At 39.5% G+C, this 20238-nt stretch overlaps 3 protein-coding genes and 1 non-coding gene across 7 annotated transcripts; 3 read left to right on the plus strand and 1 right to left on the minus strand.

Moving 5' to 3' along the window:
* The first annotated feature begins 1055 nt into the window (after positions 1-1055).
* On the plus strand, positions 1056-2953 carry LOC113020796 (uncharacterized). The gene is made up of 6 exons (XM_026165026.1): positions 1056-1709; positions 1817-2113; positions 2194-2291; positions 2393-2440; positions 2656-2766; positions 2896-2953. Exons 1-6 carry the CDS (start codon positions 1625-1627, stop codon positions 2947-2949), a joined length of 693 nt encoding a protein of 230 aa, XP_026020811.1. The 5' UTR covers positions 1056-1624; the 3' UTR covers positions 2950-2953.
* On the minus strand, positions 2797-10267 carry mfsd13al (major facilitator superfamily domain containing 13a-like). 3 transcript variants are annotated; one of them, XM_026165024.1, is made up of 8 exons: positions 10088-10267; positions 8431-8745; positions 7919-8347; positions 7242-7396; positions 7052-7135; positions 6418-6561; positions 5043-5168; positions 2797-3290 (listed from the first exon to the last, which is right to left on the minus strand). In XM_026165024.1, the coding sequence occupies exons 1-8, from the start codon at positions 10253-10255 to the stop codon at positions 3281-3283; spliced, it is 1431 nt and encodes a 476-aa protein (XP_026020809.1). In that variant the 5' UTR covers positions 10256-10267; the 3' UTR covers positions 2797-3280. The 3 variants fall into 3 exon arrangements, with proteins under 3 accessions (XP_026020809.1, XP_026020810.1, XP_026020808.1); XM_026165025.1 differs by lacking the exon at positions 5043-5168; XM_026165023.1 differs by lacking the exon at positions 2797-3290 and having other exon boundaries at positions 3850-5168.
* A 96-nt stretch (positions 10268-10363) lies between these two features.
* Positions 10364-17715, plus strand: cdr2a (cerebellar degeneration-related protein 2a). Of its 2 annotated transcripts, XM_026165018.1 has the most exons (8): positions 10364-10420; positions 10909-11138; positions 13192-13304; positions 14074-14222; positions 14365-14541; positions 15789-16103; positions 16267-16543; positions 16680-17715. In XM_026165018.1, the coding sequence occupies exons 2-8, from the start codon at positions 11060-11062 to the stop codon at positions 16953-16955; spliced, it is 1386 nt and encodes a 461-aa protein (XP_026020803.1). In that variant the 5' UTR covers positions 10364-10420; positions 10909-11059; the 3' UTR covers positions 16956-17715. The 2 variants fall into 2 exon arrangements, with proteins under 2 accessions (XP_026020803.1, XP_026020802.1); XM_026165017.1 differs by lacking the exon at positions 10364-10420 and having other exon boundaries at positions 10791-11138.
* Positions 17716-19914: 2199 nt separating this feature from the next.
* On the plus strand, positions 19915-19996 carry trnal-uag (transfer RNA leucine (anticodon UAG)). The gene has a single exon. It is a non-coding gene; the product is annotated as a tRNA-Leu (tRNA).
* Positions 19997-20238: the final 242 nt, after the last annotated feature.

Genomic DNA, 20238 nt, shown 5'->3' on the forward strand with positions numbered 1-20238 from the left:
ATTGGACCAGAGAATGAGTGACAGCAGGAGAGGACCCGCCCACAACAAGCACGACGCTGAGAACATGAGCCCTGGTTGAATGAGGAGGGTCATCACAGACTTGTAAACCCCATAAACCTAATAACTGGCTGTGCCATCCTTGGCAGCAAGAACTGGCTGTTGATATGATTTTCTTTTTATGAAATGCTCTCATCAAAATGTTTTTTCTGGCATATGTAAGACCAGGCTTTGTGATCTTTTTAGTCATCAGTGGTTTTCTCCTCCCATGGAGGCCATTTTTGCCTGGTCTCTTTCCTATTGTTGAAGCATGAACTCTGACCTTAACTGAGCCAAATGAAGCCTTCGGTTCCTTAGATGTCATTCCGGATTCTTTTGTAACCTTGTGAATTAGTCCTCAATGCTCTTTTGGAGTAAGTTTGGCTCACAGGGCACTCCTGGTAAGCTCACCAGTGTTCCAAGTTTTCTCCATTTGTTAATAACGGTCCTCACCGGGTGGTTCACTGGAGCCCCAAAGCCTCAGAAACGTGTTTTTATTTTTTAACTCTTTCCAGACTGATAGATGTCTATGACTGTTCCTCACCTGTTCTTAAATTTCTTTAGATTGGGGCATGATGTGCTGGCTTTTTCGGATATTTCTACCCCACTTTACTGTGCCAGATATGTATTTCTTGAGTCAGCAGGTCTGGCAATTGTCAGGCCAAAAATATGGTTAATCACAGTTAAGTAATGATTTACAAGAGGGTGAAGGGAAGTGGCATGAGTGTCTGGCAGTACTTGCTGTCAAATTGGTCACAACCTCATAATTAGGTTAGCGGGGCAATTTTTTAGGCAGGGATGAGTAGGTTTGGATAATAGATAAATGAAAAGAATCATTTAAAAACGTAATTCTGTTTTTACTGAGGTTGTGTTTGATTATTATGAAACGTGAAATGTGACAAATATGCAAAAAAGCTAAGAAGTCAGGAATGTGGTAAATCCTCTTTCAAGGCAGTGTAGATGCATAAATAACAAAATGTGGGGAAAATAAAATCAGCGAAAACAAAATTCATAGAATTTACTCTCTTGTGTGAGCACGATTGCTTCATACATATTTCTCCAAAACTACACATTCAGCTTTATTGACTTGCACTGAGTTATTTACTTTCCGCATAACCTTGCATGATATTATTACTGCCGGAGTCCTGTCACCAAATCTCTACACATTCTCAATAATTCAAAGTTATTGTTCTACCGTTCCTAGATTGCGCCATCATGTGTGCACAGCATGAGTTGACATTTGTGTCTACACGCAAAAATGTTGCCCATGTTGGGTAATAAGGGGTGATGGGGCTATTTGTGATTCCCCATCGCCAGTGACACCAAACCTCGCAATCCTTCATTTAAGAGCGTGAAATCAATTAAATGTACTTACATTTTAAACAGTAAATACTAGTAGTACAGTAGTTCATAATATCATGTTACCATAAACACAATAAACGCTTTGAATATATACAAATCCATTAATTGTACTGTAGAGCTGCACAATACAGGAAAATAAGAAGGAACTAGTAGACTTGAGGAAGTTCAGTCTACCACTTCCCATGTTGTCAGCCATTTAAAAAAAAAACGGCTGATACAAGGAATCATGAGATCATTCAGTGTCTTTCAAGCCGCAGACATGGACCGGTTGTTTTGGCTGTCTCTCCTGCTCGCCCACCTGTTGGTCACAGGTAAGATCATTTTCATATCTTTGCCGTCTGTAAATAATTCCTCTAGGAAATATATGTAAAAGGCTGGGTGTGATTCATATTGATTCTCTTTTGCCTGTTTATTGCAGCTGGCGAGGATACATGTCATGTCAACATATCACAGTCAAACAACATAATCTGGAAGAAAATAGGGGAAGAAGCTGTTTTCAATTGTACAGTTATTTCCAAGTGTTCAGTAGAATTTTACTGGTTCAAAGAGAATGTCTCTCTACCGCTTCATATGAGTAAAAAGTACCAAGGAGAAGCGTCTTTTCAAATTAATTCACTTAAAGCGAGTGACAGCGGGATGTACTTCTGTGCCGCAGCAACTCAGAATGGGTGCTGCACACCGTTTGTAGGGGAGGGAGCAACTCTTGTAGTGAGAGGTAAGGACTGTTTAGAGAGAAAACTCATTTTACAGTCATTAAAATGAAGACGACGCCTTCACTTTCTTTCTTTTTTTTAGAAAATACTAAAACAGTGATGGGAAAAATCGTGTCGGTATCATTTGTCCTCATGGCCGTCTACAGCTTGACTATAGTGACGCTCATCATTCTAAAGAAGGTGAATCACAGACACATTTATTTTAATGTGATCTATTGTACAAGCCGGACTGAAAGTCAGTTTGTGCTCACGTGAAATTAACCTTTCTCTTTCTGTTCTAGTATGGCTGCAATATGAACATCTGCAGAAAGACATCCAAAAACGACAAGGTCTCTCTCTTCTGTTTTAACTCATGTTTGATGAATCCATTGTTTTCAAAATAGGGAAAAGCCCACAGATGCAAAAAAAAAAAAAAAAAAAAAAAAAAAAAGAGGAACAGGAACGAACTAAACCCTCTGTAAATACCAAGGCAGAAAAAAAATCCTAACTCCCCCTCCAAAAAAAGGGCTTTATAATAAATTTTTACTCATCTTTTCCCTTATAGAAAAACGCAAATAAAAAAGTACAGTTCCAGGATGTGCTGAAAGAAATGCACAAGAAGAGAAACATGGAGAAAAACAATCAAACAGCAAGCAGAAGCTCTTCTGAAGTTGAGGTAAATGTTGTTGTTGCAGCATGTTGAGGTTAGATTTAGTCAAATAGACAGATTGTGTAACTTCTGCCACAGGATGTCTGTACAAAATTCAATTTAACTGTTTTTGACCAAGTTTTAATATCGTTTCAGCCCTCGAGCAACAACCTGCAGCATTCTTCTGATGACATCTATCAAAATGTCTAAGCTTCATTCAAGGAATTGATGAATTCAGACCTCCATCATCTTGACGGAAAGGAAATTGTAAAGCCATTAAACACCAGCTGGATGATGCTGTTGAGTCTGAGGAAACAAGCAAGTCTGCAAAGGATGCAAGTCATTTGTGCTTCTAATCTTTTCTCATGAAATGAGACATAAAAACTACAAAACCAGCGTGGACCAGGCGACTATTTCCTCTCTAAACGTCAAGGCTCTTACACAACCCGCCTCTCACAAAGCATTCGAAGTTGTGTTGGTCTCCACCGCGCTTCCACAGCTTCCTTGTTGCTCATAACAACTTTTTCCAAGGATTTTATTTTCAGGACTTTCTGCAACACAAAAGGGGGATAATTAGACAATCCACATTAGAGGAATTACATCTGAATTTCACTTCTACAAAAAGCAAAATGTTACACCTTTTATTGCACGAATCATTAATCACGACGATTACTGGCAGTGAACTGACATGAAATGATAAAGCCATTTCTCATTAAAGGGGTCATGGCACTTTTTTGATAGCGCTTAATGTTTGTTACATTATTGACCAAGAATTTCTTTAAAACATTCTTAAAATCTAATCAAAAACATAAATGTACCACGGATAGATTTTTTTTACCATTTTTAATTAGAAACAACACATTTATAGAATCTGATACCAAAACATAGAACAAGATACAGCACATGTCTGTATGTCAAATACAGCTTATGTTATCATAGGAAAAGAGAGGGCCTTGTTTCTCTTTAGAGAAATCACAGTAAACTTATTAGAAATTCACATTAAGGCAGTGTTTAGCATTCTGAGCCAGTTGTGAAGCATATCCCATCCCCTAAATCTCAATACATTTTACATTATAATGTCCATTCATACACTGGATTATAATCCTTAGATTAGTTTTCACCATTTACAGCCTTTATTCAAAGTCTGCATAAACTGCCCCGTTTGGGCTTCTCTCTACTGTAAACTATCAAATACAGGTGATGCGAGCCACTTGAATCATGTTTTGTTTTTTTAATCTGCATGGAGGTTATTAACCATCAGGTTTGTGACACTAACTGTCTTTTTCATCGGGTAAAATAAGGCATTTCATTAACTGGCAAAATGAAATTTTTTGTTCTTGATGAATACCTTTCATTGATCATCACTGTTGATGCCAGAGCTTGTGAGACCTGAGTTTAAGTGACAATAATTTCTGATGTTATGTGGCCACTTTATGCGTCTGCATCTGTGAAAAGCTAAATGGAGTGTTTTTACCTTTCTCTCCCTCTCCATTATATAGATGATATATAAAAGCATCATAAACAGACAAAAAAAATGAAACAAAATATTTTTTGTGTACAAAATGATCAAAAAAATCAAAGTCGACACTTAAATGATAGTCTTCAAGAAATAACCACATGACAAGTTTTTTGTTCCAGAGATGCGAAGCTGTTAACTAAATACTTCTCTTCAAGTAGATGCTTGAGTTTGTGTTTCAGTTGACTCTTTAAGGATCGAGAATGTCTCGACTATTTGTTCTCATTGCTAAAGCAGCGATTTAACATCCAACTTCAATGTTTGCATGAGTAAAGTTCCTTTAGTTAAGTTCATTGTTTACTCAGAACCTTTTGGCCTTCCGAACATCCACCTTATAATGTAGGATCCTGATAAGTGTAGCTGAACAGTTGGTGGGATTCTGTCATAAAAATATATCTCACAAACTAATTATAAACTAACAAACTATTATAATGCTGAATTTGTGCCCCACCCAACCCAACAACCAGTAAATGTTTAAGAATGGGAAGTAAAATACCACTTTTAAATCAAAGTAAGTGGGATAAAGTCTAGATATATTTGCACCCAGATGAAAATTGCCATTTAAAACATTTACTTTTTTCCACTTCAAATATTTAAAGCCCCTTGATTTGTTTGATTTTAAGGTACTTGATGATTTACAGTTGTTCCCTGTTAAAATTTCAATATATTCACTCATTTAAATATACAAAAATACTCATTTTAAATTATTCATTTACAGATCCCAACTACAGGCAATTAAGCCAGGTTCTTTGAATACCGAGAATACTGATATTAGCCATCAATATACTTTGTGTCAACTGTGTGACTGTTGCGAATGGAAAACGGCCTCCAAGCCAGGACTTGCAGAGCAGCGACACACATGGGCACCAAGCAAACCAAGTAGAACATGGCTCTGTGGAGGCTCTCCAAGGCACTAAAAACAAGGACAAACAAAGTGTTGGTGTAGTTACATTTATTTACAGCTGAATCATCCTGACTGTCACAATGCTAATTACGGAAACTGCAAAAGCATGCCTGTGCATGTTGACTGTGACTCGTTTAAATGGTGTAAAGAGGAATCAGTGGACGTACAAAACCATAAAGATCTAAGATATTTCAAGAGTCAGTTTATGTGCAAGGAATTGCTGTGAGCCAAAAGCACTCTTCAGATTCCTCTAAACAGTTTATGACAAGGTCTTGGCTCTGAACGATGTCAATGAGAAACACTATCCCTAATATGGCCAATCATGCTCATGGCTATGAGCACAATTTAACCACCCACTGGTTAAATGTTATGTTTACGAGGGTTGCCACTTAGAAGAAAGGTGGTCTAAAGGGAGCTTATTTTTATTTTCACGCAGTGGATCAAGTGAGGGCCTGCGATAAGATATAACAATTAATTGAAACTGTGACACATACAAATCCACTGTAGGAGAGCCCAAGAAAAAAAAAACATTGTAGATGGAAAACAAATGTTTCAGTGGTTCAGATTTTAGAAAATTATATAAACAGTGACCTTAGAAAAAAAAAAGGCCAAATCAGAGAGGCTGTCTCTTGAAACTGGTGTTTATTCAGTTGACTATAAAGTCGATTTTCTGCATAATAAAACTAAATAGCAACCATAGAAAAAAATGTTGTTCTCCTTCAAATTAAATGTGCCTCTATTTAGATTATCTGAAATGATAAGGGATCACAGTGGTGGATTTTTGGTGGTTTATTTTACTACTTTACAGTTTTAACTTTTTAGATTAGCTTCTTATTCTGCATTTGTTTAAAATCTAAAACACACTTTAAATCCATCAGTGTCATTACAGTTTATTGGTCAAAGTTAGATTCTTGTTACATGGTGCTATTGTTTTATACAGGATGGATTATCTACATTTCAATAGAAAAACGGGTTATTTATACTATAATGGGATAAACGGCCCCAGGCTTAAAGCTGAATAGTAACTGAACGCTTTGGAAAACGTACTACATTAAACATGGGTATCAGCAGCTGCAGCAACTAAGGCCCTCTTATTTTTTCCTCAGGTTTTTAGTGCTTACTGTACAGCAAGTTATGACATAAAGTATTAACAGACAGACTTAGGACACATGTCATAGATTTATGGGTATAATCTTAAAACCAGCTCCAAAAACATTTGGGCCCATTAAGTCAACAAGTAGCAAGAAACTCTCTGTACCTCGGATCTGAATCCTTTGTGACATCCTTCAGCTGTTCATACCCAAAGTGGTTCAGGATATTTAACACTATCATAGGAGCCAGAGACTGAGCTGGCTTTGTGAACAGTGCATTTGTTCCAAACACCATGGAAGAGAGAGGGGAACTACAGGAGGCGAGGAAGAGAAGAAAACGCATCATCACACATTAAATCATAAACTTGTTTCATTGCGTGTTAGTACACAGATTTGTGAGTGCTTAAATGAAATAATGTTGCATATTTTCCTAGTTTATGTAGTAAAATCATGAGGTTTTAAAACAATGCTGTAGCAGCCAGAGTTAATGAAGTGGTTTATATTTGAATCTGAGGAACGACTGAATTAGTCATTTGTGCTGACGTTCATATTTATAGTCATGATGATAGTGACACAAGTCAAGGGGATGGCAGGGTTGGTCTGCAGGCCCACCAGTTTGGTCCATCTCTGAATAAATACTAAATAAATACTAATAATATTCCCATCAAACTCAGCTGTTCTTTCTTACATATAACTGACAGAAATAGTGCACAAGGTAAATGTCTCGGCTGATTAAAATTTTGGCTTTGTCGGTATGACATAAAGGACAGTGGTGTCCAAACTGTCGACTGTGTTTCTTACCTGCGCTTGTATTTCTGCAGGTCAGTGTCAATAATGTCAGCCAAAGGCAACCCAAAAAGACTGAAGGAGGCCTGAATTATAACCCTGTATAAAACATAGAAACCGAAAAGAAATAAAATCAATGCAGTATAGTAAAAGAAAAAAATCTTTTTACATATCAAGACAAACAAGCCCAGCAATAACTTCTTACATGTTAATGGTGAGGAAAAATGCCATGAAATAGTAGTGCTGAGGACCAATTGCTAGCATGACAGCTGCCATTCCAGCCTCCACATAGAAGATGAAGAGGATGATCCTGTAGTAGCCATGCCTATGCAGCAGACTCTGAGAGCTCAGCACTAAAAGCTAAAATGAGGACAGTCAGGAACAAGACATTGGGTTAGGCAAAGCAGATGATTAAAAAGCTGCAAGTATTTTAAAACCCTTTCCTTTTCGGTGCTTTCAGGTGTTTATTTAGACCTCTGACATTTGAGCAAGGTGGAGAGTTGGCAGCCGAATAGCTCTATTTATGAACTATGTGGTAAACGAATATAAATAAATGGTTTTAAGTAGTTATTGCAAATATTTCTGCCCAAAATACTACAAAAACTGTCCATTTAACATTGTCTATATCCCCTGTATTTCAACCTTGTTCCAAATTGAGAACTGAAAACTGGCACCACCTGAGTACGGATTTCAAATTTTCCAAGCTTACCAATTCCTTTATCAGTGCAGTCAGCAGTAAATATCAACTGAAAATGATCTTTGTACCTCACTGTTCAGGACCTGTGACTGTAATGGACTAAAGCAATCAGTGTGGTATTTTAAAGCATTTATTCTAATCTTTATGGGGAAAAAAACTAAAACACTAACACTGTGGGACGATACCTGTGGACAGATGAATGCTGCTCCATACATGATGCTCTTTGCCAATGATGGAAGCACATCTGGAGGAATCAGGTGCTCAGTAAATATCATGGTAAAATTATTAAAGAAGGCCAGCATGAACACCTGGAAGAAGTTCATTAGTACAAATAGCTGAAAGTCCCTGTTGGTCAGGATTTGCCATGTCAACGTTTTCAACGTGGAGAAGGAGCATGCCAATGGATGCGAAGTCTGATCAACAGACGCGGGAGCATCTGATTGAGATGCTTTATTGTCAAAGCGGCTCTCGCTGTGGAAGCCTGTGTAGAGCATGCAGCCACAGCTCAGGATAGCAATCAGCACAGCGAATGCCTGAAAGGCCAAGAAGTCTTCCATGTTGTTGGAAACCACACCACAGAAGAGGACACTGGATGAGCCAATGAGAGAAGCCACCTGGGAAATAAATAAGAAGGGATATGAAAAGAATGACGTGCTTAGGTACATAGAGAGAATAGACGTCAGGATGAAGGGCCTACCTGGTTGTACTTTATGAGTCTAAGTCTGTTCTGATGATGGCTGGAAATCTCTGCAAACAAGGCACATTGTGCCAACAGCACAAAAGTTAGCATGCCATCGAAAGCACACAGCGCTACTGTCAAGTGTAAACCACTCAACCAGTCGCCAGGGGCGTAGGAACGCCATGGGAACCAGGCTAAAAGAAAAGCTAGCGAGTAGAGGGGAGCGCCGTACAGGATGGAGAGACGTCGCTGAGAGCAGCAGGGTACCCTGGAGTTATCTTGCAGGTAACCAAAGAGAGGGTCATTAACTGCATTCCACACCATGTACACCACCTGTGGATAGGAAGCATGTAAAAGTGTTAATAAAAACAACAACAAAGAAATCTGTCAGAAATTAAAAAAAAGAAGAAGTAAACTTTAAAATAAATAAATAACACAGGAACTTTACTGCCATTTAATTGTTTATCCATTGGTTAATCACTTATGAACTTGTATTATGTATGACAATGTTGGAGGTTTTTATCATCAGGAAAAGCTGTAAAACTTATGAAAAAAAGAGTTAAGCCCAAAACCTATGCCGTTCTTTGCATTTTCCACATCTATCCCTTGGTCCATATCAAAGTCTTTACCAAGCCGATCCTTGTCTTTGTGACTCCTGCTAGTCCTCTTTCATTATTCCACCCATTTTGTGCAACATATCAGTACCACTGGGCGCAAAACTGCCTCACAGCATAATGCTACCACCACCATGTCCAAAGCTGATGGAGCATTCTTAAGATTGAAAGCCTCAACTTTACTTCTCAAAAATTCCTTGCCACTGTGTCCAAATAACTCCATTTTTTTGCCTTGTTTGACCAGGTTAGGATTAAATCTTTTTTTTTGGCTTGTCCATGTGAGCAGCTGCAGATTTCAGTCTAACTTGAAGATGCAGACTTTGGGGGAGGGGCTTTCTATCTCGGTTGACACACTTGCAGTCCATGGCGATGTAAAACTCACTTCACTCTGGACGGTGACGCTGGTGCTCCAGCAGTTTCCAGTTCACAGTAGCCTTCAGCTTTGGTGGTTTTCGAGCTTTTCCTGAACATCATAACCCATTTCCTATCATCTGAGAGTGACAGTTGGGGTGTTCTTCTAGACCTCTGCAAATTGCATTTGAATAACTTGTTTAAACTGATGATCTTGGAATTTGCATTTGTTTAGAAATGTTTCCAAGAGACCTTCCCATCCTGTGTAAATCAGCAGTTTTCCTGCTTAAATATTCACTCAGCTCTCTGGACTTTCCCATTGTTCTAGGTATTTGTTATTCCACTGAGTGCCATCAAGCAAATCCTTTTTATAGTGGTAGAGAGAAACTACAATTACTATTCAATCATAATCAGTAATCGTTAGGTTACTAAAAGAAGTCATTCCTGGGCATGCATGTTAGACATCGACATCAACATCGGCTTATATTAGCCCTCTTGACTGCAACTGAATCACTTCACAGATACTGAAGTGATTTTATGAAGATAGAAATTCCATAGAAATTCTTATGGGTAATCTTTTCTTTTTGATGCTTTGAAGAATTCAGAAGCCAGTTGTTTTTTTTATTTTAAGCAACCGGCTCTTTAAATTGTACTCTACAACTGTGCAACTCACAGAGTATTGGTCAAGAAGGACAGGTCAACATACTCACTTGTGATTGGTGAAACGCTCCTTCGGATATCTTGTACCTATTCAGGAAGAGTTTCACATAGTAGAAGCTGAACATATTGTTTATCATGCTAGACCCCAGAGTGGTCATGGCATAAGCCAGCGCTGCAGGGTTCACCCCAAAGTTTATCAGGTGTCGGAAGACATTCATTGTTCCGGTCTGGAAACGCTCGAGACAGGTTTCACCTTCACGCCCACGAGAGCTTAACCAAGTTAAATGTGTCTTTAAACGAGCAAGGAGCGAGGAGAAGTTGTTGTCACCTGCAGCACCGGTTTTACAACGCTACTGCTGTTTAGCATTGCTAACGATACTGCTGTAAGAATAGCAAAATTCCACAGGGCAAAAAAAAAAAAAAAAAGAGTCTGGTAATGAGACGGATATTGTTCCTGTTCACTAATTCCCATGAATGTACACTTGTTAGGAAGTAACACTTGCTAAATATTTACCCAAGCATTGTAAAAAACATAAAATCTACCCCAACGAAGCTGTTTTAGAGTCACCAACGGGCGGGACTTCAGGATAAGAAACACGATCTGATTGGGCATAAAAAGTTCCTTCCTTATATTTACTGCTTCGTAATTCGTCAATACAAATCTCCGTCAGGCAACGTGGGACGTTACGACAGTGAAACCTGATTTTAAAATATTTAACTGTCATTCCTTATTGTAACTTTATTTAACTGTGCATAAGGATAAAAAACAAGTAAAATGTGTTCAGTGCGTTTTTTAATTAATCGATTAAATTTCGTATATGCTCTTTCTGCCTCCTGCCGGATGCTGGGGTGATTTGCCACGTTGCTGTAGACAACAGACTTTAAAGCCTCTCACACACCGGGGACGATGTGAGTTACGTTTGACCACTCGAGGCGGTGGACTGCGGTCAGCTTCTAGCCGTCAAACTCGAGTGTGTGGGGCTTCTGTCGGGTGGAGTTTTGGGTCACCCCTCGGTTTGAAAATGCTAACCGACATGATTTTGGAGGAAGAATTTGAGAAGAATGGAGAGTCTTGGTACAACCAGCAAGAGCTCGAACACGGTAAGAGCCGCTCAGCCCTGAGGTCGCACCCTAACTCTGACTGTGTCTGTGTGGGCAGGTTGTGTTACTCCAGTTTTATGTTTTATTTTAAATGAGTAAATTAATGAGCGTTACTGCTACTGTCTGCCTATTGTAGCTATTTTTTTAGTTAAGTTTCAGTTAGTCTCCAGAGTGAGTTTGCTTATTAAAGTTGAGTTTTTATTTAGTTATGCTATTTTTATGCTAGGTTAAGTGTTAAATTAGTTGGTAGAGGTAATATTTAACACATCCAGAATAGGTATTAGTAATGTAAACACAACTCATTGTAAAACTGACTCACAGCCATGAGGATGTCTCAATAAACTTCTGCATCAGGGCCTCCTCATGCTTGTTGATCACTTCAAATTGACCAACACTAACACTAAACCTAAAACACTAGTTTTAGGTTTGTTCAAAAATATACTTGAAATAATTTTACTATTAGCTGAAGTGTTATCACTAATGTTAGTTGTAAGAGCCTTAGGAAAAACAGTGAGAAAAGCCCCTAAATAAGAGCTCACAGATTAAATTGAAATTGAAGTCCTTGTGGCACAGACCCACAATAGGCATGCAATCCACATGAGGTCTCCTACACAGCCAGGATTTCCTGAGGCTGTCACCTCTGTGTTTATTGTTTTCAGACTAACATGACCCCTGTCTGTGCTTCTAAGCGAGCCACACAGATCATCTAACCAATATCACTGTGAATAAGAAGGAGTAAGGAAGAGGAAGCTGTGACACTGAACATAATTATGTGTGTGGTGTGGCTGATCTGTGAATGTGTTGTTTACATTGTTTGCATTGTTATATGAATGCAACCAGAGTTAGGTTATAATTTAGTGATGTGAAATGGCCAGATAGTTGAAAATAGATGACTGACCAACCAATTAAAGTTTATTTGTAATTTATATCCTAAAATAAAGTAGATTTTCCTTTTGGGATGAGGAAAATCATGCTGCCCATCTTACAAGTATATTTTATCACATCCATCCATCTGTCCAGTCTCTTATGCTTGTTCAATTTCAGGGGTTGCACAGGGCAGAGGCACACCCTGGACAGGTCTCCAGTCTATCCCAGGGCTAAAAAAAACAACAACTACTACTAACTGAGAATTGTTAATCATTTAGTATCATGATTGAATAGATGAACTTGTAGGAAAAATTTGCTGCCTTCACTGGCAGCAGGCGGGAAGAATGACTTCCTGTAGCATTCCTCAGTGGGCATGGATAACAACAAAAATGCTTAGCATTTACACGAAGAGATTTAGGAAGAAATGTATGCCACTTCATCTCCTCCACCAACTTTATGGGCTTCAGAGTAGGATTTAAGATTATTAGGTAGTTCACTTGTTTATTTTACGTTTGTTCCCCACAAAACGTTACTTTATAATCCTGCTGGTGTACGCACTGTTAGTTCTGATTGCACACGCTTAACCTAGAAGATGTAGAAATAAAAGTATGTATGTAAAACGTGTGCAGTGAACACAAAAACGTGTCAAAAGTACATGAGCGTTGCACAAAAATGGAAAGGATAAATGTCCTTTGAGTAGCTACTTTTTAAATTTATACTTTGAGTACACTTCAGCCTCTGTGCTTTTTTTTGCTTTTACGTAAGTAAAGAGGTTGCATCAGTACTTCAGCTTCTGCCAGGCCCTTTTCAAACACAATTTCCTGTCCTTCTTGAATGAAAAATGTGTTAATTTTGCCATCTCTGTTAGTGACATTTAAAGTTTATCTTGGCTTGGTTTAATTGCATTTTTATTCCCTGCACTTAGTAGTCCCACAAAAGACCAGCTTCACATGGCTGGCCAAGATCCAGTACTCATGAGAATTTAGTAGGGGAAAGGGGTCACAAGGCATGCCTTAGATTCCTCGGTGAGGGACAATGAGTTGTTGTTGTGGGTGGCACTGGCGCAAGGCTACGCTTACACACTTGCCTAATTCTTTCAGCTGTCTGTATTCGGGCACTGAGTCCATCCCGAAACTTGTGTTTGCGTGTTTTACTTGACTTCTTTTTTTTTTTTTTTTTTGTACAGATCTTCATTTGGCAGCAGAGCTGGGGAAAACCCTCCTCGACAGAAACCATGACTTGGAGCAGGCCCTGCAGCAGATGTACTCCACCAACCAGGAGCAGCTGCAGGAAATCGAGGTGATAAATTTTAGGAAGGAACTAATCTGAGTTTTTAAGGCTCAATATGTGCTCCAGAATTTGTCTGTCAGTGTATGCAGATTCTGGTTGATTTTTACGTGAATGAGTCCATGATTAGAGGTCGCTCATTGAGAAAAGTCCATGCTGAGACATGTGAAAAGCTGTCCGACTGGAAAGTCATTGTGAAATTGGCACAGCTGAAAATAGGTTGGAGTAAAAGCTAATCCTACCCAGTCTGATCTAATAAGCCTTTGGCAAGGAGCAGATCATTTGTCTACCTAATTATTTGAAGACTTTCACTGGTTTTCCAGTAACAGAATACCACTGTTTTACTTGGACACTGTTCCTGGTTTTGATTTTGTGTTAGAGTCAATAAAATGTTGTTTTTGTATTCTAAAAATAATAAACATCCAATAGCAGAGAGACTCATATTTTAGTTCTAAGACAGCGCATGCGTAAACTGCTGATGATCTGAGTTGGAGGACACGGCACTTAGAAGGTCAGCACACATAAGAGCCTTAATTTGTTTACGTCTTCGGTGTAAGGATTTCTAGAGGTTGTTTTGGTAATCCCAATACATCTCTTTGACCCACATTGTACTGGCTACCCGCCTTTCCAGTCTCAGAGGTGTGCTTTTGTTTCACGAAACTACAAAAGGTCTGGAGAAATGCTTGCTTGATTTTAAGTTGGGACATGGAAAAATTTAAGGAGTGGTGCTACTCCAACTTGAAATTATTATTATTATTATTTTCCCTCTCTTCTATACCAGTACTTAACCAAGCAAGTGGAGCTGCTGCGTCAGATGAATGACCAGCATGCCAAAGTGTATGAGCAGCTAGACACGGCAGCCAGGGATCTGGAGCAAGGCAATCAGAGGCTGGTGCAGGACAACCGCATGGCCCAACACAAGATCCAAAAGTCAGTCTACCAGTTATTTGTGAATTACCCTTTCAAATTGTGTTTTAAATAATTATCCACCCAGTCAGCTTCCAATAAAAAATATACCACATTAACATGTTGTCGGGTGTTTGGTTTTTTTTTTGTTTTTGTTTTCCTTCAGTTTAACTGAGACCATCGAAGCGCTTCAGACCCTCATGGAGGACCTGCAGGCCCAAGTCGGGGAACTAAAGACTGCAGAAGCAGAGCGAAATAAGAGAGAGCTGGCAGAGCAGAGGCGCAGCCTTGGAGCACAGAGCGTGTCCTGTCTTAAAGAGCTGTATGACTTGCACCATGACAGGTACTATTTTCATCATCCACATTTAGCAACACAATGCTAATAGCTCATCTTTAGAGGAACTGTTTTCACAGAGGAAATGGTGTGGTAAACTGTACCTAGCATTGTGGATTAAAGACAGTGAGTTGTCTCGGTACTCTTGGAAAAAGCATCAATGAAACATGGCCTCAAATTATCTGGCACCACCAAGAAATATGATTCAGCGTCTTTCTTCCTTGACATGAAAGCAAAGAAGAAAAGGGAAGCTGAAAGCATCTCAACACTGAGAGCTGGGGTCCGTTTTCTCATGCTGTGGTACCTTCAGTACGCTGCTGTCTCATGTCACGTATGCTGACTTGACATCTTCAGGTCACCCAGAGAGCTTACTTTAGCTATAATCCATGAGGGAGGGAAGCTAATCCTCCCCCATTGTCACTGTTTACTTATGCGGCTGCTGCATCTCACGTCACTTATTTGGTGTATTTTGTAGAACTGTCGCCTTTAAAAATTTTGAACGATCTGTCTAGAAATTTATTTAATGGTTTAGGTGTAGTGGACTTTAAATGACATTGAAAAGAATTATGTAATATTAATGCATTAAAAATTACAATAAAGATTCTTCTCAGACTGCTTAGAGACCCAAGTAACCTCTGCCAAGAGGACAGGGAAATTTACTCTCTGCTGCTAATAAAGCTTAAGTGCTCGAAGTGTATGGTAGTAATTCAACTCAGAGCTTCTCTGAACTAGATTTTGAGGACACAGTTTTATTGAAAAAGTCAAAATAGTAACGGGAGTTCTGCAGATTCTTAGTCTTTGGGTATTAAATTTTGTTGAGAAATGTAAGGTCATAAAATGTCTTTGTTGTAAAAGGACGTTAAATTAAAAACCTTAGAAGCAAAAATGACTCAGACCTGTCCTAATGTTTAATTAAATTAATATGACAATATCTACTTTGCATTATGAAGTTGTTGTTTTTTTGTTTTTTTTTATTATTGTCTTTTCAATATTTTATAATTTCCTACACTATCAAATTGGACCTTTTTAAGAAGAATGAAAAATCACTTTCACCATGATAAACATTTCATTCTCACATTGTAAGAGAGTTTGTTAGTGTCTGAGTCCAACCATGTTAGATCCAGTTCAAAGAATATTTCAGTAACGCTGGCAGCACTTATCACTTCAGGATATTCTCAACAACTCACCTCAGTATCGCTTTTGTTACTTGTTCTCTCAAAGTGATGCTCTAATAAGCTCTTTAATCACTGCCTAAGGTATCAAGCCAATGGCAGTCACCTTGTGGATGGACTCTGGTCACCTTATGGCTCGTTTCAAGACCGAAAAAAGCAACCAGACCCAGAGGAGGAGAACGCTGCTCTCCAGCGCTCCATCCAAACGCTTCAAAGCCAGATAGCTGCTGAGCGGAGCCGCAGGGAGGCTGCAGAGCGGGAGATGGAGTTGACAGCAAGGGAAAACAGCACCCTGGAACAGCAGCTGGTCCAGCTGTCAGGCTACCAGGCCAGACAAAAGGAGCTGGAGGCCGAAGTAGAACAGCTGCAGCTTCTGTGGCGCGCCGACTGCACCAAAAGGTTGATGATGATGATGATGATGTTATGCATGGAGAAGATTCAAACTGTGAAATTATTTTAGCTCTATTTCTGATATTGCTGTTGACATTCAGCCAAAGTGTGTAATTTTATTATTTTATATTTTTTAAATGTGCGTGTTCCCCTTCACTCTCACCCTTGTCAGGAAACCTGACGAGCTGCTGGTGCCTGACACCGTATTCTTTGCCTCGGAGGACAAGCCCTGCCCAGAGCAAAGCAAGCCAGAGGAGAAGACTGAAACTGTCGAGGAGCAGAGCAGATACGGCCGACAGAGGTGCAACAGTGACAGCGTGTTGAAGGCAACAAACCCAGATGAAATTCTCCGTAGTCACGAGCAGCTATGTATACGTCGAGCCGAGGCTGTGAAAAAGAGGGGCATCTCTCTGCTCAATGAGGTGGATGCACAGTACAGCGCACTGCAGGTGGTGTATCTGTGGCACAGAGCATTCCTAAAAAAATATCTTCTATGTCAGAATGTTTGATGCAAAAGTTTTTGTTGTTTTTTTGTTCTGTTTGAAAGCTGAAGAAAGATTTCCCTAAAATATGTTTGTTTTCCAGGTGAAATACGATGAGCTGTTACAGCGATGCCAGCAAGCCTCAGACGAGCTCAGCCACAAAGCTGTCCAGACATCCAGCAGTCCCTTTGCCAGCGGCCGCTCCCGCCGCCGCCTGTCCAGCTCTGCAGCTCTGTCTGATCTGTCCGTGCTTCTTGAAGACGGCCAGCAGCCGGAGTACAAGGCTCTCTTCAAGGAGATCTTCACCTGCATCCAAAAGACCAAAGAGGACCTCAGCGGAAACGAACAACCGGTCAGGGACGATGAATCCTCCAACTGAATGTTATTCATCTCAATATGACTTGCTCTCTGTTACACTGTTCAGAGGGTGCAGGTGCTGTAAATGCTTTCAGGCCCTCAAAGTCTTAGACATGCCTGTTGCGTCCTTATCAAAAATGAAGTGGCAAAAAGTAGCTAGATGTATTATATTTGTTGTGAGAAATATTTATAGTTGGATCAATGAACAAAAAGCACATTTTCACATGCAGACTGACTTAAATCCAAAAGTATTACGTCCGCCTGCAATAGTATTCAGTTTTTTCTTTTTTGTAATGGCTGCCCCGTGACCACTGGGCCCTTTGGTGTTTGGAAGAGAGAGGCACATGTAAGGGTGTTACGCTGTGTTACAGTGTTTGATAAGATGGCGGTTGAGTCAGAGTTGTGTAAACTGAGAAGTTGGACTGTTGTAATATTGGAAGTCTAAGGAGTTTAATTGTTAGTGTAAGTAGGTTTTTTGAAGTTGGCATTAGTTGGCTCACCAGTGGTGGTTCGGTGTCACACTAAGAGCAAAACGTACAGTAAGTGGACACTGGAAAACGAGTGTGTTAACACCAGAAAGACACAGAAAGGTTCTGCACTTTTCATGACTGAGTTCAGTTTTATTTATTTAATAACAAAAGATTAGAGATGATTAAATGTTTATTTATTTTTCTGAGAAAATTTAATCAAAGTGAAACTTCATGTACAATGCGGTGCTTCTTCTATGGTGGAAACACAAAATTAAACAAAGCATAAAAAAAATAAAATCAATGTTGTCTTTAGTTTTTTTGTTTTTTGTGTGTGTGTGTGTGTGTGTGTGTGTGTGCGTGCTCGCGCTCGTGTGTGTGTGTGTGTGTGTGTGTGTGTGTCTTTGCTAATGGTGTCAATTAGCAAAGTAAATCATTTCAGGAAAAAAGATGATGCTTCCTCCACACACAGAGTTCATTGTTACCTACAGCAATCCAGCCATTTTTCTCTGTACCATTTCATTTTCACTTGGTCTAGTTTTTCCACACAGACGTCTGCTGCCTGCTTATCTGATGGCTTTGTGAGGTTACCACGTGTATGTCTTGCTAAGACCTGTCCCTTAGGGCAAGCATGGTATGCAAACCTCTTGTTAGGAGGTGCACAGAAAAAAAAAATTATATATATTTTTTTCTGTGCAGAAAAAAAAAATTATATTTTTTTTCTTTTTTTTAAAAAGGTGCAGACTGTTTTGCAGCATGCTTTTTTTTTTTTTTTTTTTTTTTTTTCTTCATACATCTAAGAGATGGCATCACTGCATTGCTTTTGAGCAGATATGTTTCAACCTGTTCTTCATTTCAGTGCATAATTGTGAGCTATCAGCAGATGAAAAACAACCTTAGGAGTATGTACCATATGGACTCTTATTTCTTTCCTCTCTTAAACTTCTGTTACCTAATAAAGTGAACACTGCTATAAAAGCAACTGTAAAAAATAAACTCCGTTATCTGTAATGCTGCTGTTTTTGTGGGAGAGAAAATCGAATCAACACACACAACAGTAGTGAAGCATATTTTCTGCAAAGCTCAGAGTTGCCCTCATTCTTAAAGGTCACTGAGACCTTGTGTACGCTGGCACAGCAAACAATTAAACAACCTTTTGTCTCTCTTCATAATTACCCTACTTGCCACTAGTTCCCAATCCTTTAAACCTCCAAACAAGAGGTTTGCATACCATGCTCGCCCTAAGGGACAGGTCTTAGCAAGACATGCACGTGGTAACCTCACAAAGCCATCAGATAAGCAGGCAGCAGACGGCTGTGTGGAAAAACTAGACCAAGTGAAAATGAAATGGTACAGAGAGAAATGGCTGGCTAACAATGAACTGTGTGTGTGGAGGAAGCATCATCTTTTTTTTCCTGAAATGATTTACACTGTTTGAACAATGACCTTTTACTGTATTGGCACCATTAGCAAAGTAGTTTCCATCATTTTGGGGGTGGTCAGCCAGTTTCACAAGAACATAATCCAGTGTTGTTTTGAGCAACAAAAGTTCATTTGATCTGCACCAGATGATATAATTGATTTGATTGAGTGCATATAACATTCACACTTTACTTGAAAACTTCCATATTAAAAATAAAAAAGAAAGGAGTTGCAGCTGGCAGCTGCAGTTACCTGGTCGATTAAGATAAAGTAGATTAAAACAAATTTAATATTGAAACATCCAACAGTGTATAAAATACAGACAGATGAAAGCAACATAAAGTGCATTGTTAAGGTTTATGGACCACCATGAGCTACCAAAGAGCCATCGGGGCAGTAATTAGTCTCTGGATCTGGGTCTCTCCTCACACTATTCCTTCATCTGGAATGGAATAAGACAGATATTGAATGGGTAGGGAGTCAGTGTCACATGGGGACCCATCCAAGTGTGTTTGGTAGATGATATTTATGAGAGGATATGTAGAAGAATAGGAGCTCGTCAGGCAGATGCCAAGAACCCCCTAAAGATATGAGAAGGACTACAGGTGTAGATAGCTCAGTACACCTGTAGTCATATGGCAAACTAATGAACTATCTCTGGCTGCTGCATTTTCTGTTCAATATCAGAGGCTGGAGCCCATCAAACATGTGGGCCCAGGGGTCTGTAAATTAATGAGCAATACAGTGGTAAACATTGTCCATCAAAGTTGTCTGTATGATCGGTTGACTGCAACTTCCCTATCATATGATTCTTATCATTTTAATTTCCATCAGACCACTGTGATCATTTGCAGTGATGAACTGAACATAAATCATGAAAGCAAAATGACCTGTGCTGCATATCAGAGCCCCCAGAGGGCTTCAGTGTGTCGTGGGTTTATGCATTTTCCTTTATTTTGTCACCTTATTTTTCTCTGCGGCATATAAAGGCGGACGTTTCTGAAAGACGTGACGAAACGACGCGAACGCATCACAGGTTACACGACCTTACGACGTGTTATTTAAATCTAAGTATCCGAGAACTAAAGGTGTGGTAGCGTGGCCGAGTGGTCTAAGGCGCTGGATTTAGGCTCCAGTCATTTCGATGGCGTGGGTTCGAATCCCACCGCTGCCAAGAATGTATTATTTTCTGGATTAGCCATGACTCAGTTGAGTATGTGGAAGGCCGTAGACAGGTAGATTGGACCCGATGTCATCAATAACATTAAATGTCCAAGCGACGATGTGAATTTTAACGCTGCAGGTAACCCTTGGCATTCTTATGCAGTGCAAGTGCTCCCCCATGTGGCAGCTTCAAACATGACAATGTTGAGCTTTCAACCAACACTGATCCCGATAGTGGAAGGACAGCCATCC

The sequence above is a fragment of the Astatotilapia calliptera genome, chromosome 4 (genome assembly GCF_900246225.1).
Source record: "Astatotilapia calliptera chromosome 4, fAstCal1.2, whole genome shotgun sequence".
NCBI classification, from domain to species: domain Eukaryota; kingdom Metazoa; phylum Chordata; class Actinopteri; order Cichliformes; family Cichlidae; genus Astatotilapia; species Astatotilapia calliptera.

Bases quoted from the DNA above. Each gene is read 5' to 3' on its own strand.
- mfsd13al (XM_026165023.1), bottom strand. From the start codon at position 10,255: ATGAATGTCTTCCGACACCTGATAAACTTTGGGGTGAACCCTGCAGCG. The intron at 8,348-8,430 runs GTAGGCCCTTCA...TTTATTTCCCAG, and splicing joins GACTCATAAAGTACAACCAG to GTGGCTTCTCTCATTGGCTC. The intron at 7,397-7,918 runs GTATCGTCCCAC...TCCTCATTTTAG, and splicing joins CAGCATTCATCTGTCCACAG to CTTTTAGTGCTGAGCTCTCA.
- LOC113020796 (XM_026165026.1), top strand. From the start codon at position 1,625: ATGAGATCATTCAGTGTCTTTCAAGCCGCAGACATGGACCGGTTGTTT. The intron at 2,114-2,193 runs GTAAGGACTGTT...TCTTTTTTTTAG, and splicing joins AGCAACTCTTGTAGTGAGAG to AAAATACTAAAACAGTGATG. The intron at 2,767-2,895 runs GTAAATGTTGTT...ATATCGTTTCAG, and splicing joins GAAGCTCTTCTGAAGTTGAG to CCCTCGAGCAACAACCTGCA.
- cdr2a (XM_026165017.1), top strand. From the start codon at position 10,856: ATGCTCTTTCTGCCTCCTGCCGGATGCTGGGGTGATTTGCCACGTTGC. The intron at 14,542-15,788 runs GTACTATTTTCA...TCACTGCCTAAG, and splicing joins TATGACTTGCACCATGACAG to GTATCAAGCCAATGGCAGTC. The intron at 16,104-16,266 runs GTTGATGATGAT...CACCCTTGTCAG, and splicing joins CGCGCCGACTGCACCAAAAG to GAAACCTGACGAGCTGCTGG.